Source organism: Dictyostelium discoideum (genome assembly GCF_000004695.1).
Source record: "Dictyostelium discoideum AX4 chromosome 4 chromosome, whole genome shotgun sequence".
Taxonomy (NCBI): Eukaryota; Evosea; class Eumycetozoa; order Dictyosteliales; family Dictyosteliaceae; genus Dictyostelium; species Dictyostelium discoideum.
In genome coordinates, this window is record NC_007090.3 from 3,284,587 (window position 1) to 3,302,267 (window position 17,681).

The window sequence follows — 17,681 nt, forward strand, 5'->3', positions numbered from 1 at the left end:
ATTCAAATAATAATAATAATAATAATAACGATAATATAAATAGTTCAATAATAATAATAAATATTGATTATGGTGATTACAATTTAAATTGTTCATCATTTTTAATAATAAATAACTTTAATAATATTTCATTCATACCTTATAAATCAAATAATAATAATAATAATAATGAAATTGTAAATTTAAATAATATAACCACATTAAAGATACTTAATTCAAATTTAGGATTTGATGGGTTAATAACAATAATAACGAATCAAATAGAGATTTCATATAGTAGAATCATATTCAACAATGGATCAAAACTTTATTTCAACATAGAAAGATATGAACATTCAACACACTTTCAATGCTCAAATATTACATTTTCAAATTCAACATTTCTTTTAAAAAGAGATGAAAACTACCTTGTATCAGAATCTAGTTCATTCGAATTTTTAGATTCATCTTTAGAAAATATATCTTTAATATTTAATAATAACCTATATTGTAATAATAATAATAATAATAATAATAATAATAATAATAATAATAATAATAATAATAATAATAATAATAATAATAATAGTATTGGTAATAGTAGTAGAATTAGTAGTGGTAGTAGTAGTAGTAGTTATTTTTTATCAATGTTTAATTGTAATGCAACATTGATTTATTTCAGGATGAATGGATTTGGAAATGTTTTAATTAATAATTCATTATTAAATGATATATCAATTAGAATAGAAGGTAGTTTTATAGTTAATATTAATAGTTCAGATATTTATGCAACTTCATTAGATCCACTTTTCATGGTGGCGAATATGGATATAGAAAGATCACTTTTAAATATAATAAATTCAAATATTTACTATTTAAATGATTCTGAGTATCCTTTAGCAATTATAGTTAAAAATAGTTTACTAAATATAAGTGGTTGTAATATAAATGGAAACTTTAAAAGAATTTATCCTCAAGCATTAATAAATGTTGCTGGTACTCCTTCATCATCATCATCAAATGATAGTAGTAGTGGTAGTAGTAGTAGTAGTAGTTGTATAGATAATGAAGCTTTATTAATTTTAGAGAATTCAAAGATTTCAAATTTTAATTCACCAAATAAATTTATTTTTTCAATTTGTTCAACTATTTTTATAAATAATATTACATTTTATTCAAATTCATACTCAACATTTTTATATATTAATAGTAGTAGTATTGTTAATTTAGATAATATTATAATGAAATGTGATGATATGAATAGATTTGAATATTTATTTTTAGCACTACCATCATCGTCATCATCATCATCATCAAATATAACAATTAATAATGTTTATATGAGTTGTGTTGGTATGTTTGAATTTGAAAATTGTAGAATTGAAATTTCAAATTTTAGTTTAGAATCATTTTCAAAACCTTCAACTATTAGGCTAAGTCATTCAAGTGAATTAATAATTAGGAATGGTGTTTTTATTTCAAGTATATTCAAAATTAAATCTTTTATGTTTTATTTAGAGCAGAATAGTAGGTTGGTCATTATAAATTGTCAATTTATAGATAGCACTACCAATATTATTTTCTCAAGAAATTCAGAAACAGTTTTACAATATTCAAATTTTTCAAATATAATACCATATGGTGGTGGCAGTGGTGGTGATACATTTAATTCAAATTCAATTTTCTACTTTTCAAAAAGTTTATTACAAATTGAAAATTGTAATTTTAATCAAACTCAAACTTTATCATCCCTATTTTATATGGAATTTTCAGAGAATGTAATTATAAAATCAACAAGATTTGAAAGAGTTGGTGATACTATTTTAAAAAGTTACTTTTCAAACAACAATATTATCATTGATGATATTTATGTAGTGAATTGTAGTACTACACAGAGTGAGTTATTCTTTTTAACGTTTAATGAAAATGTTGTAATTGGAAATTCAACTTTTAAAAATAATCATGGTATTGGTTATACTTTATTTACTATTAATGGTTGTTTACATTTTGAAATTAGTAAAACAATGATTTCAGATAACTCTTTCTCATCAATTTTTAAAGAATCAAATTCAAATGCCATTCTACTAAATTCAATAATCTCAAATGGTAATACAGTTGATGATTTTTATAAATCTTCAAATTGTTCTTCCCTTTCAATTGATACTTTTAATTTTACAAATAATTATGTTAATTCAATATTCACAATAAATAAAATCACATCCAAAATTCAACTTTCAAATATTATAATTACAAATAATTATTTCACTAAAATAATTACAAAATTTAATCAATCTATAGTTGAAATTAATAATTTAACATTTATAGACAACATATTAATTGCACCTCAAAAATATGATTTGGATGGTGGTGGTGGTAGTAGTGGAGGTGGTGGTGGTGGTGGTGGATTATTCTTTGAAAATTGTCAAGTTATTTCTAAAGGTTTACAAATTTTAAATAATGAAATTTCAGTTAATTTAATTAATTTAAATGATTCTATATTATTAATTTCAGATGGTTTATTTGAAAATAATCAAATTTCATCAAATTTTATTCATTCTGATTTTTCAACTGTTGCTTTATTTAATACAAAGGTATTGCATAATCAAGGTGGTGATGGTGGTGGTTCAACTTTATTTGTTATTCATAATTCAAATATTAATATAAGTGATTGTGAATTCTCTTTTAATAATCTTTATAAAAATGGTATGGGTTCAATTATTAATTTTGATAAATATTTAAATAAATTTACTTATTTTCAAATTGAAAATACTTTATTTTCTTTCAATATTGCTAAATTTGGTCAATTATACTTTTCAGGTTATCCAAATGATCAAGATGCATTTACAAATAGTAAAAATACATTTTCAAATAATACATTAATTTCAAATCATGCATCTTCACAAGGTGGTGCTATCTTTACAGAAAATTTCATTTTCTCTTTAAATATTTCAAATATTTTAAATTCAAATCATTTCGATAATAATACTTCATTATGTGGTGATAATTTCTCTTCAAGTATGTATTATTGTTTTTATTTTTATTTTTATTTTTATTTTTAATAATTCTAATTTTTTTTTATTTTTTTTTATTAGGTTTAAAAGAAATTATTTTCATAGAAACTAATGGTACATTTTTAGTAAATGGAGTTGGAACTATTATCAATTATAATGCAGTGGATTTTTATAATAATGTATTCACCACATTATCTTCACCAATTCAAATTAGTATTACAAGTTTATCAAATAATGAAACACTGGTATTCACTGAAATGATTATTGGTGGTAAAGGAAGTTTTTTACATACTTTTATAGGACCACTTTATGAAAGATTTAAAATTGAATTAAATTCCATACCATACTATTCAAATGTTTATTTAACACTTGGTGGATGTTTACCATTTCAATATATGAATAATTTAACATGTGAATATTGTCCAATAGGTTCATCATATAGTAATTCAATAGGTCAATGTTTTAAATGTAATCCTAATGCAGTGACATGTGTTGGTTCATTTGTAAATGTAAATACTGGATATTATATGATCGATAATGAAATCTCAATGGTTGAACGATGTGCAAACGATATGTGTCTCTCAAATAATCAATGTCAATTTAAATATAGTTCAGGAGATTTATGTTTCAGTTGTTTAGATCCAGACTCATCAACACCAACATTCATAGCAGCTAAACATGGAATTAATTGTTGTTCCCAATTTAAAGTATGGTTAATTGTACCATTATTATTATTATATTTAGTTTCAGCATTAGTTCTCTCAATAATCAAATTAAATTTATTCACAACAATAATTGGACCAATAATAGTATTCCTTCAAATTAATTCAGTAGTTTTCTTTTCTTATAATGGTATTTACATTTTAGCATTCTTTAGAGTATCATTAGATATTTTAGATGGAATTTGTATTTTCAAAGGATTAAATCATGGAGATAAAACATTAATTATATTATTAATTATAATAATAATGTTTTTAATTTCTTCAAGTGATTGGCTTCCTTTATGGTTATTTAGAAAATTAAATTCAAATTTTAAATTATACAATTATTTAAAAAGAAATTTAAAAAAGAATAGAAATTTAAAGAAATCATCATCAACAACTCAACTTAATTATTTTATTAGATCAAGATGGCAATTATTTCAAATCTTTATTATTCCATTAATATTCAATTCATTTACATTGATAATACCAAAGAAAATTAAAGATCAAACATTATTATTAGTAGATTTTTCAATTTTATTTGGATCATGGCAGAGTATAATTCAAATTTTCATTTCAGTTTTAGTAATAATATCAGCAATGGTATTTTTAATATTAAAATATCAATTTTACAGCAAGGGTAAACTAAAGTTGTGGAGTTTCATTATAATTTTAAGATCAGTTTTATTTTCAATTCTATCAATTACATCAATTTTTAGCGATAATGAATTTTATATGCCATCGATTATTCTAATTCAAATAGTCTATTCAAGTATTTACTTGTATTTGAAACCTTTAAAAGAAAAAATTGATAATAGTAATTTTATAAATTTAATTCAAATAATTATCTTTCTTTTCGCAGATTCAAGATTATTCCAACCAATTTCTCCCCATTATCTTGGCTTAATTTTAACTATTTTAATTATTATTTTAAATTTATTTATAATAATAAAAACCTTTTAAATTGTATTTGGCGGTTGCAGGTATTTTTTTTTTTTTTTTTTTTTTTTTTTTTTAATCAAAATCTTTTTTTACTTTTTTTTTTTTTTTAATAAAAATCTTATTTTAAAAATAGTACTTTTAAAACAAATAAAAAGAAAGAAAATATTAAAAAAAAAAAAAAAAAAAAAAAAAAATACGTGATCGCTGATTGGCTGGGCAAAAAATTAAAAAAAATCAAAATAAAAATGAAAATAAAAATGAAAATTCTCAAAAAAAAAAAAAAAAAAAATTGAAAACATAAACATTTTTATTCAAACCAAATTATTAGTTACATAAATGGAGAATGATACATAATTTATATTTAAAGATAATCATTCTTTTATTAATAATAAATAATAATGTAAACTCACAAATAATTGATATTTATTTCAGTAATAGTTATGGTGATTTAAATGGTAATGGCACCATATCAAACCCATATCAAAATTTATGTTTACTTAATCAAATTTTAAATTCAAATAATAATAATAATAACGATAATAACGATAATAAAAATAATTCAATAATAATAATAAATATTGATTATGGTGATTACAATTTAAATTGTTCATCATTTTTAATAATAAATAACTTTAATAATATTTCATTCATACCTTATAATTCAAATAATAATAATAATAATAATAATGGAATTGTAAATTTAAATAATTTAACCACATTAAAGATACTTAATTCAAATGTTAAATTCGATGGGTTAATTAAAATCACAATAACAATTATAGAAAATGAAACGGAAATTATAAATAGTGATATATTATTGAATAATGGGGTAACTCTTTATTTTATCAAAAATTACCAACTAACCAACAGTGAATTTCAATGTTCAAGTATTAAATTTTCAAATTCAAAATTTATTTCAAATTGGTCACAAAATGATGTATCTATTTATTTTAATTCAGATTCCAGCTTATTTGAATTTCAAAATTCTTTAGTAGAAAATGTATTTTTAAAATTTAATAATATAAAAAATTGTAGTAATAGTAATAATAATAATAATAATAATAATAAGAATGAAATTAATTTTTTAACATTTAATAATAGTAATATCAAAGATTGTTATTTTGCAACTAGTGGTTTAAATTCAATTTTTAATAATTCTTTATTAGATGGTTTAAAAATGAATATTGGAGCAAGTAGTATAGTAACAATTCTCAACTCTAAATTATATGCAAAACCAGATTCTATTTTAGGAACTTTTCTAATTACCAATGTTGATCAAAGTACAAAACCATCAGTTTTAAATATAGTTAATTCAAATATTTACCATTTACAAGATTCTCGTTATTCATTAATTATGCTATTTATAAATTCATTTGTAAATATTAGTGGTTGTACAATTGAAGGTAGGGAAACAATAGTTCAAACACCAATTGTATTAATTGGAATACCAAATAGTAGTGGTGGTGGTGGTAATAATAATAATCAAGTGATACTAGTTTTAGAGAATTCAAAGATTTCAAATTTAATTTCACCAAAAGATTTTATCAATTCATTTAGTTCTACCGTTATTATAAATAATGTTCAATTTTATTCAAATTCATTTTCAACAATTATTTCATCAAGAGGGTCAACTTCTTTTAATCTTTATAATATCATTATTACATGTGATCAAAGGAATATATTTACATCAATTATTAAAATGCCATCATCGGAAAATGATTTATATTCAAATTTGACATCTTTTATAGATTTTAATAATGTTTATATGGGTTGTGTTGGTGGATTTGAATTTCAAAATTCAAAAATCCAAATTTCAAATTTTAGATTAGAATCATCTTCAAAACCTTCAATATTTAGTTTAATTTTAAATAGTGAATTAACAATTATTAATGCCACTTTTATTTCAAGTATATTTGATCAATCTCCTTCAATTTTTTATATTAATTCAAGTAAATTAACAGTTTTACAAAGTGAATTCAAAGATAGTACCAACTCTATTCTATCTTTATATGGTGGTTCAACAGCAACCTTTCAATCAACCAATTTTTCAAGTATAATAACCTATGAAAGAGTTCCAATTTTTAATAGTAGTTCAAGTTCATTATTTATTGAAAATTGTAGTTTTTTTGAAATTCAAACTTCAGTTTCATCATTATTCAATTGTTTTGATTGTGATAATTTAACTATAAAGAATTCAATATTTGAAAGAGTTGGTGATATCATTTTAGATTGTTTCAATACAAAACTAATAATTATTGATTCTATAAATGTTTCAAATTGTAGTTCACAAACAGGTTTATTCTATTTTTCAAATAATAGAAATGGTAGTAGTATTATCACAAATTCTTCATTTATAAATAATCATGGTATCGGTGTTACACTATTTAATATATTTGAATCAAATTTTGAAATTAGTTCAACAGATTTAATAGATAACACATTTTTATCAATATTTGATGAATCATTTTCAAATGTAACAATTGAACGCATTTACGTTACAGGTACAACTGGAATTTTTTATTCTGCTTTAAATTCAATATCGATTTTAGTTGATGGTTTAGATTTTAAAGATAATTATGTCACCTCTGTATTTACTATTAATCAAGCTAATAAAATTGAATTTTCAAATATAGCAATTTATAAAAACTATTTCATAGATGGTGTAAATGTTATGATGATTAGTCTTTGTACATTGGAAATCAATAATTTTAATTTTATGGAAAATGTTTTAATTGCACCACCTAAATCAGAACAAACTAGTGGTGGCGGTAGTGGTGGTAGTGGTAGTGTTGGTGGAGGATTAATTTTTCAAAATTCTAATGTCATTTTCAATGATTTACAAATTTTAAAAAATGAAATTTCAGTTAATTTATTTAATTGTATTAACAATACATTATTATCAATTACAGGTGGTTTATTTCAAAATAATAAAGTTTCATCAAGTTTTATTTTTTCTGAAATTTCAGTAATCAATTTAATTAGAACACATCTATTGCATAATCAAGGTGATAGTTCAACTTTATTAATGTTGTATGCTTCAAACATCAATGTGAATTATTGTGAATTCTCTTTTAATAATATTTATCAAAATGGTAGTGGCTCAATATTAAATTTTAAAAGAAACTTGGAAACACACGAGTATTTAGGAAACTTTCAAATTGAAAATACTTTATTCTCTTTAAATATTGCTAAATTTGGTCAATTATACTTTTCAGGTTATCCAAATGATCAAGATGCATTTACAAATAGCAAAAATACATTTTCAAATAATACACTAATTTCAAATCATGCATCTTCACAAGGTGGTGCTATCTTTACAGAAAATTTCATTTTCTCTTTAAATATTTCAAATATTTTAAATTCAAATCATTTCGATAATAATACTTCATTATGTGGTGATAATTTCTCTTCAAGTATGTATTATTATTATTTTATTTTTGTTCATTTTTTGGCCAATCTAACTTTTTTTTTATTTTTTTTATTAGGTTTAAAAGAAATTATTTTCATAGAAACTAATGATACATTTTTAGTAAATGGAGTTGGAACTATTATCAATTATAACGCAGTGGATTTTTATAATAATACATTAACAACATTATCTTCACCAATTCAAATTAGTATTACACGTTTATCAAATAATGAAATTCAAACTTATTCAGAAGCAATTTTAAGTGGTAAAGGAAGTTTTTTACATACTTTTATAGGACCACTTTATGAAAGATTTAAAATTGAATTGTATCTCAAACCATATTATTCAAATGTTTATTTAACACTTGGTAAATGTTTACCATTTCAATATATGAATAATTTAACATGTGAATATTGTCCAATAGGTTCATCATATAGTAATTCAATAGGTCAATGTTTAAAATGTAATCCTAATGCAGTGACATGTGTTGGTTCATTTGTAAATGTAAATACTGGATATTATATGATCGATAATGAAATTTCAATGGTTGAACGATGTGCAAACGATATGTGTCTTTCAAATAATCAATGTCAATTTAAATATAGTTCAGGAGATTTATGTTTCAGTTGTTTAGATCCAGACTCATCAACACCAACATTCATAGCAGCTAAACATGGAATTAATTGCTGTTCCCAATTTAAAGAATGGTTAATTGTACCATTATTATTATTATATTTAGTTTCAGCATTAGTTCTCTCAATAATTAAATTAAATTTATTCACAGAAACAACAATAATTGGACCAATAATAGTATTCCTTCAAATTAATTCAGTAGTTTTCTTTTCTTATAATGGTATTTACATTTTATCATTCTTTAGAGTATCATTAGATATTTTAGATGGAATTTGTATTTTCAAAGGATTAAATCATGGAAATAAAACATTAATTACACTATCAATAATAATAATAATGTTTTTAATTTCTTCAAGTGATTGGCTCCCTTTATGGTTATTTAGAAAATTAAATTCAAATTTTAAGTTATACAATTATTTAAAAAGAAATTTAAAAAAGTATAGAAATTTAAAGAAATCATCAACAACTCAGTTTAATTACTTTATTAGATCAAGATGGCAATTATTTCAAATCTTTATTATACCATTAATATTCAATTCATTTACATTGATAATACCAAAGAAAATTAAAGATCAAACATTATTATTAGTAGATTTTTCAATTTTATTTGGATCATGGCAGAGTATAATTCAAATTTTCATTTCAGTTTTAATATTATCATTGGTAGTTTTAGTTATAATAATAAAACATTTCTATTACAGCAACAAAAAAAATCAATGGAATATTAATCTTAAGCAAAATGGAAAGACATTATCTTTTAAAAGAATTTTATTAGTAGTTAAAACAATTTGTTTCATCTTTCTTTTAGGTTCATGGGATTTTATTATTATAAGATCATTTTTATTTTCAATTTTATCAATAGCTTTGATATTTAGCGATGGTAATTTATTTTTACCATCAATTATTTTAATACAAATCATTTATTCAATTATTCAATTTTTGTTGAATCCTTTCAAAAAAAAGGTTCATAATCTTATTAATTTAATCCAACTTATAATCTTTTTTTTTGCAGACTCAAGTTTATTCCACCCAATTACTCCTTTCGCTTTGGGATTAATGCTAACTATTTTAATTATTATTTCCCCTTTTTTTATAGCAATTGGAAATAAATAAAAAAAAGTAATAAAAGAAATAAATATTTTTTAAAAAGTTTCTTAAAAAAAAAAAAAAAAAAAAAAAAAAAAAAAAAAAAAAAAAAAAAAAAAAAATTAATATTGGATGTTGCTTTTTTGCACATTTTTTAAATTTTTTTATCCCTTTGAATAAGCTAAGAGTTTATTTTATAAAACATAATTCACTAATTTCTAAATAATTTATATGGGTTTGATTTTGTTTTAATCCTATTATATTAGCATCGCTATTTATATATTGATAAATTTTGCCTTGAAATTTTGGTTTTTCATGATAATGGCTTAAACAAGAATCAGTTTTAGGTTTTTTATAATCATAGAAATATAATTTTTCAAGTGATTTTGGAAGATTTGAAAAATCGATTTTATCTTTTTTAAATTTTAAATAAATATCTTTATAAGATAATTTTAGTTTTTTTAAAGTTTGTGGTAATTTATTTGTTTCTATTAAATCTTTAAATGTATTAAATGCTGTTTTTATTTCAAAAACATTTCTATCAGAATTTAAAAATGAAAGAGATGTTAATGATTTTGGTAAAAATAAAAGATCATTTTCAAAAGTCCATTGTATATTTAATTTAATTAAATTATCTGGAAATATTGATTTTAATAATGAATTGTTATTATTATTATTATTATTATTATTATTATTATTATTATTATATATATTTTGAGATTTATATTGATTTAACTCATTTTTTAAAATGAATCTATTAAAAATCAACAATGAAGATATGTAATAAAATGATTTATAATATTTAAAAAAATTTTCAACATAAATATTTAATTTAAATAATGATGGTGGAAAGAAGTTTATAATATTAATGTTTTTCTTTATCCAACAATAATTTGTTTGAATGATAAGAGTATGAAGTCCTTGGGGTAATGAATTTGAGCAGAATTTGAAAATAATACCCCAACTTTTAATTTTAATTGCTGATATTTTTAATACTTTTAAACATTTTGGTAAATAATTTTTTTTTATTGTAAATTTGTCTCTTAAAATATTGTGAAAGTGAAGATATGTAATGTTTGTGTTATAAAAAAAATTAGAATTAAAATATCTTGATAATGGTGTAACTATTATTAGTTTCTCTAGTGATTTTGGAAATGAATTTTTTTTAATTATAACTGGTTGAATATCATAAATGTCTGGGGAACCAATTTCTAATTCTTTTAATTTTGGAGGAATAAAATTTTTTTTGAAAATTGGGAAAAAACTACAACCAGTATTAAAACTCAATTGAATTTTTTCGATTGTATTATTCTTTTTAAATATTTTTAATTTTCTATTTTTAAAATATTCTTTTTTTAAAAAAAAAAAAAAATATTAATAAAAATAAAAAACACCAAATAATTTATAAAAATTTATTTACCACTCCCATTATTTCCAATATTAATAAAAAATGACAATGATTTTGTAGATTTTGGTAAATATTTAATTAATTTTAAATTTGCTGTATTTGGTAAAATTATGGTTTCAATTTTATCAGATTTAATTAAAAAATTTTTAATTATTGTATTTTTTAAATCTAAAATATGTATTGATCTGATATTAGTAAGAGATAATGATATTATATTGGCTTTTATTATTAATTTAAAAGCATAATCGATTTCAATATTATTTAATAAATTATTTAATTGATTGGAAACTAGTAAAACTCTATTTTTTTTATATAAATAAACATATCTAAAAATATTATTATTAATTACTAAATTTCTCCAAACTTTAAAAAATAAATTATCCATTTTATATTTTATATACAAATAAATACATATTATAAAAAAAAGTGGAAAAAAGAAAAAGGGTGTGGTAAATAATAAAAAAAAAAAAAAAAAAAAAATTTTTGTATGACCCTTTCAAAATCTCTTTTAAAATTCCTTTTAAACACTATAGATCGAAAAAAATTTTTTACTTTTTTTATTATTTAAAATAATTGTTGTAGGGAATTTTCAATAAAATTTCACTGCCCAGCGCAGTGAATTTTATTATTTAATTTCACTACACTTGCGCAGTGAAAAAAAAAATCGCTGACCCTAAATTTTTTTTTTTTTCAAAAAACAAATAAAGTTTATTAAATTATTATCTTTTATTAGTTTTTTAAACTTTTGTTTTATCAACCAAATAATGGTTATGAAATATAAACCCATAGAATTTTAAATGAAGTGAGTATTCATTTTTTTAAATTTAATAGTATTATAAATTAATTTTAAAATTATTTTAGGGTCAAAAAAAAAAAAAAAAAAAAAAAAAAAAAAAAAAAAAAAAAAAAAAAAAAAAAAAAAAAAAAAAATAAAAAAAAAAAAAAAAAAAAAAAAAATAAATAAATAAAAAATGAAGGAGAAACAAACTCACAAATAAATGTACCATTAATTTTTGGTTTTTGCAATAGGTCTAATTCTAGTTATATTAATTTTGTTTTTAGTGTAATATTAATTTCCTATTATTATTATTTGATTTGATTTGATTTTATATTATTTATTTATTTATTTTTTTTTTTTTCTTTTTCTTTTTTTTTTTCTTTTTTTGTACTCCTTTATCTTATTAAAATAAAAATAAAATTACACATTAAATAGTTTACCTTTTGCTTTCAAATTTTAATTTGTTTATTTTTATATTTATTTTTTTTTTTTTTTTCAACTGTTTTGGCCAATATTTTTTTTTTTTTTTTTTTTTTTTTTCCCACCACTTTTTTTTTCCTCATATGGAAATAAAATAAAAATTAAAGTAATGGCTAAAAATAAAAAAAAAAAAAATAAAAAAAATAAAAAAAAGTAAAAAAAAATGAAAAAAATAAAAAAAATAAAAAAAAAAAATTCGGTGTAAAGAAAAGTAGTTGTAATATCCAATTAAAAAAAAAAAAAAATAATAAAAAAAAAAAAAAATTCCCAATACAAAAAAAAAAAAATCAAATTAACACTAATTCACACATAAATGGAGAATGATACAAAGTGTATATTCAAATATAATCATTCTAATATTAACAATAATAATAATAATAAATTTTAATAACGTAAACTCACAAATAATTGATATTTATTTCAGTAATAGTTATGATAATTTAAATGGTAATGGCACCATATCAAACCCATATCAAAATTTATGTTTACTAAATCAAATTTTAAATTCAAATAATAATATAAATAATAATATAAATAATAATATAAATAATTCAATATTAATAATAAATATTGATTATGGTGATTACAATTTAAATTGTTCATCATTTTTTACAATAATTAACTTTAATAATATTTCATTCATACCTTATAAATCAAATAATAATAATAATAATGAGATTGTAAATTTAAATAGTACAAATTATTTAAGAATAGATAACTCTAATGTTAGATTCGATGGGTCAATAACAATAATAATGAACACATTTGAAATAATATTTAGTAATAGTGAAATATCATTCAATAATGGGGCTGTATTTTATCTTGAAGCTTTTCTTTTCTTTCAAATTCAATGTTCAAACATTATATTTTCAAATTCAACATTCACTTCAAAATCATCCCATATTGGATCTAATGATATAAATTCAGATTCTAGTATACTCGAATTTCGAAATTCTTTAGTAGAAAATATATCTTTAATTTTAAATTATCATACAGATAGGAGTAGTAGTAGTAGTAGTAGTAGTAGTAGTAGTAGTAGTAGTAGTGGTAGTGGTAATAATAGTTGTAGTAATGAAAATAATATTAGTTTATCAATTTATAATAGTAATATAAAATCAAGTACTTTTGAATTTTATAAATATAGTTATATAATTGATAATTCATTATTGGATGGTGTATCGATTGAAGTTAGAGATGGTGCAATATTTAATATAACCAATTCAAATGTATATGTAGAGTATCCAACTTATTCATCAATTTTTGAAATTTATAATAATAATAAAATGAAAGCTTCAACATTAAATATTGTAAATAGTGCTATTTACTATATGAATAGTTTTGATTTTTCTTTAATAACTATTACTAAAAACTCAATTGTAACAATTAGTGATTGTAATATAAGTGGGAGATTCAATAGAGTTTATAGATTAGTTGATATTATAGGTGATCCTAGCATGACTAGTGAAACCATATTAATTGTAGAGAATTCAAAGATTTTAAATTTCATTTCAGATAGTGATATGATTAATTCATATCATTCAACAATTGTATTCAAGAATGTTCAATTCTATTCAAACACTTTTTCATCAATATTTTTATTAAGTTTTAGTGGTAATCTACACATTCAAGATATTAGTATAACATGTGACCAATTGAATTCTTTCTCAATGATAGTAGATTCCCCACTCGTTTTAGATGCAAATCATACGTTTATCTCAAATATAAGTATGAATAATGTTTTTATGAGTTGTGTAGGTGGATTTAAATTTCTAATTTCTAAAATTGAAATTTCAAATTTTAGACTAGAATCATTTTCAAAACCTTCAACTATAAGTTTATACTACCAAAGTGATTGTACAATTGTAAATGGTACTTTTATATCTAGTGTATTCAAACAAGAGTCAAGTATGTTTTATTTGGAATCAAGTGAATTGAAGGCTATAGATTGTCAATTTAAAGATAGTACTACCAATATTCTAATGGCAAGAGATTCCAATACAATGTTTCAATCTTCAAATTTTTCAAATTTAATACCATATAGTTCTTTTGATTCATACTCAATTTTTTATTCTATAAAGGGTTCAATGCTATTTATTGGATGCAATTTTAACCAAATTCAAACAACATCTTCATTGATTTCAACAACATTTTCAGATTATCTAATGTTAAAGAATTCAAGATTTGAAAGAGTTGGTAATGCTATTCTTTCGAGTAAACTTACAAATAATGTCACAATCGATGGATCATTAATAGTGAATTGTAATACACAATCTATATTATTTGTTTTTAGTTATAATGAAAAGTGTTTAATTAGAAATTCTAGCTTTTTAAATAATCATGGTATTGGTTATACACTTATTGATATAAACAATTCAATGATGGAAATTAGTTTAGTGGAGATTTCAGACAACTCTTTCTCTTCAATCATCGAGGAATACTATTCAAATATCACAATGATCTCAATTAGTGCCTATAGGAATTATGGAGTTTTTTATCGAGGTTATTCATCAAACACTTCCTTTTCAATCGATGGTTTGCTTTTCAAGGATAACTACTATGTGAGCTCTGTATTTGATTTGTTTGAACATTCCAATGCAACCTTTTCAAACATTTACATTCAAGATAACTATTTCACAAATATCTTTTTTAGTTCATACGATAGTTTTATCCATTTTAGTAATGTCACCTTCAAACAGAATGTATTGATTTATCCATCTCCACAAAGTAATATATCAATTTCTGCTGGTGGTTTCCTTTTTAATAGTAGTTTTATTAATTTTGAAAATTTAATCATTATCAATAATGAAATCTCAACCAAATTAATTGATCTTTACCAAACAAATCTATCAATTTCAAATGGTTTATTTGAGAATAATCAATTCTCAACTTATTTAATTTTTTCAAAAAAAAATTCCACTGTTAATCTCTTGAATACAAAGATATTAAAAAATCAAGGTGGTGATAGTTCAACTATTTTTATGTTTTATGCTTCAAATGTAATTGTGAATTATTGTGAATTCTCTTTTAATAATATTTATCAAGTTGGTAGTAGTTCATTAATTAATTTTAGTAGATATTTTGAAATTGGTCAAACTATCAATAAATTTGCTTATTTTCAAATTGAAAATACTTTATTCTCCTTCAATATAGCTAAACTTGGTCAATTATACTTTTCAGGTTATCAAAGTGATCAAGATGCATTTACAAATAGTAAAAGTACATTTTCAAATAATTCATTAATTTCAAATCATGCATCTTCACAAGGTGGTGCTATCTACACTGAAAATTTCATTTTCTCTTTAAATATTTCAAATATTTTAAATTCAAATCATTTCGATAATAATACTTCATTATGTGGTGATAATTTCTCTTCAAGTATGTATTTATTATTATTATTATTATTATTATTATTATTATTATTATTATTATTATTATTATTATTATTATTATTATTATTATTATTATTATTATTATTATTATTATTATTATTTTTATTATTATTGTTTTATTTTTATAAATAATCCTAATTTTTTTTTTTTTTTTTTTTTTTTTTTATTAGGTTTAAAAGAAATTATTTTCATTGAAACTAATGATACATTTTTAGTAAATGGAGTTGGATCTATTATCAATTATAATGCAGTGGATTTTTATAATAATGCATTAACAACATTATCTTCACCAATTCAAATTAATATTACACGTTTATCAGTTAATGTACTACAAACCTTCACTGGTGCAATTTTAAGTGGTAAAGGAAGTTTTTTACATACTTTTATAGGACCACTTTATGAAAGATTTAAAATTGAATTGTATCTCAAACCATATTATTCAAATGTTTATTTAACACTTGGTAAATGTTTACCATTTCAATATATGAATAATTTAACATGTGAATATTGTCCAATAGGTTCATCATATAGTAATTCAATAGGTCAATGTTTAAAATGTAATCCTAATGCAGTGACATGTGTTGGTTCATTTGTAAATGTAAATACTGGATATTATATGATTGATAATGAAATCTCAATTGTTGAACGATGTGCAAACGATATGTGTCTTTCAAATAATCAATGTCAATTTAAATATAGTTCAGGAGATTTATGTTTCAGTTGTTTAGATCCAGACTCATCAACACCAACATTCATAGCAGCTAAACATGGAATTAATTGTTGTTCCCAATTTAAAGTATGGTTAATTGTACCATTATTATTATTATATTTAGTTTCAGCATTAGTTCTCTCAATAATCAAATTAAATTTATTCACAACAATAATTGGACCAATAATAGTATTCCTTCAAATTAATTCAGTGGTTTTCTTTTCTTATAATGGTATTTACATTTTAGCATTCTTTAGAGTATCATTAGATATTTTAGATGGAATTTGTATTTTCAAAGGATTAAATCATGGAAATAAAACATTAATTACACTATCAATTATAATAATAATGTTTTTAATTTCTTCAAGTGATTGGTTCCCTTTATGGTTATTTAGAAAATTAAATTCAAATTTTAAGTTACACAATTATTTAAAAAGAAATTTAAAAAAGAAAAGAAATTTAAAGAAATCATCAACAACTCAGTTTAATTACTTTATTAGATCAAGATGGCAATTATTTCAAATCTTTATTATACCATTAATATTCAATTCATTTACATTGATAATACCAAAGAAAATTAAAGATCAAACATTATTATTAGTAGATTTTTCAATTTTATTTGGATCATGGCAGAGTATTCTTCAAATTTTCATTTCAGTTTTAATAATAATATTTGTAATAGTCATTTTAGTGTTAAATCATTTTATTTTCAAAAAGGGTAAATTAAAGTTGTGGGAATTGATTATTATTGCAAAATCATTTTTATTTTCAATTCTATCAATATCATTGATTTTTAATGATTTTTATACACCTTCAATTATTTTAATTCAAATTGTTTATTCAACTATTTACTTTTTATTAAATCCAAAAAAGAAAGGAAATTCAAAGAAATCATCGAAAATTGATAATAATAATTTTATAAATTTAATTCAACTATTAATCTTTCTTACTGTAAATTCAAAATTATTCCAACAAATTGCTCCTAATGTCTTTGGGTTAATTTTAACCATTTTAATTATTATCTCAACCTTTTTGATTGCAGTAAAAAAAAATAAAACATTTAGCTTTAATTAAATTTTTGTCAAATAATAAAAAAAATTATTATCACTTAATTTTTCATTTAAATTGTTTCAACAATTATATTTAATTTGTTCGA

At 20.8% G+C, this 17,681-nt stretch overlaps 3 protein-coding genes across 3 annotated transcripts; 2 read left to right on the forward strand and 1 right to left on the reverse strand.

Moving 5' to 3' along the window:
* Positions 1–168: 168 nt before the first annotated feature.
* On the forward strand, positions 169–9,833 carry DDB_G0285747 (hypothetical protein; the record flags this gene model as incomplete). Its single annotated transcript, XM_632989.1, has 6 exons — positions 169–176; positions 281–2,994; positions 3,072–4,473; positions 5,072–8,046; positions 8,119–9,555; positions 9,826–9,833. 6 exons carry the CDS (start codon positions 169–171, stop codon positions 9,831–9,833), a joined length of 8,544 nt encoding a protein of 2,847 aa, XP_638081.1.
* A 117-nt stretch (positions 9,834–9,950) lies between these two features.
* DDB_G0285481 (hypothetical protein) lies at positions 9,951–11,554 on the reverse strand (the record flags this gene model as incomplete). Its single annotated transcript, XM_632990.1, has 3 exons — positions 9,951–10,978; positions 11,027–11,110; positions 11,182–11,554. The coding sequence occupies 3 exons, from the start codon at positions 11,552–11,554 to the stop codon at positions 9,951–9,953; spliced, it is 1,485 nt and encodes a 494-aa protein (XP_638082.1).
* A 412-nt stretch (positions 11,555–11,966) lies between these two features.
* On the forward strand, positions 11,967–17,599 carry DDB_G0285483 (hypothetical protein; the record flags this gene model as incomplete). The annotated part of the gene is made up of 3 exons (XM_632991.1): positions 11,967–11,971; positions 12,858–15,802; positions 15,987–17,599. The coding sequence occupies 3 exons, from the start codon at positions 11,967–11,969 to the stop codon at positions 17,597–17,599; spliced, it is 4,563 nt and encodes a 1,520-aa protein (XP_638083.1).
* Positions 17,600–17,681: the final 82 nt, after the last annotated feature.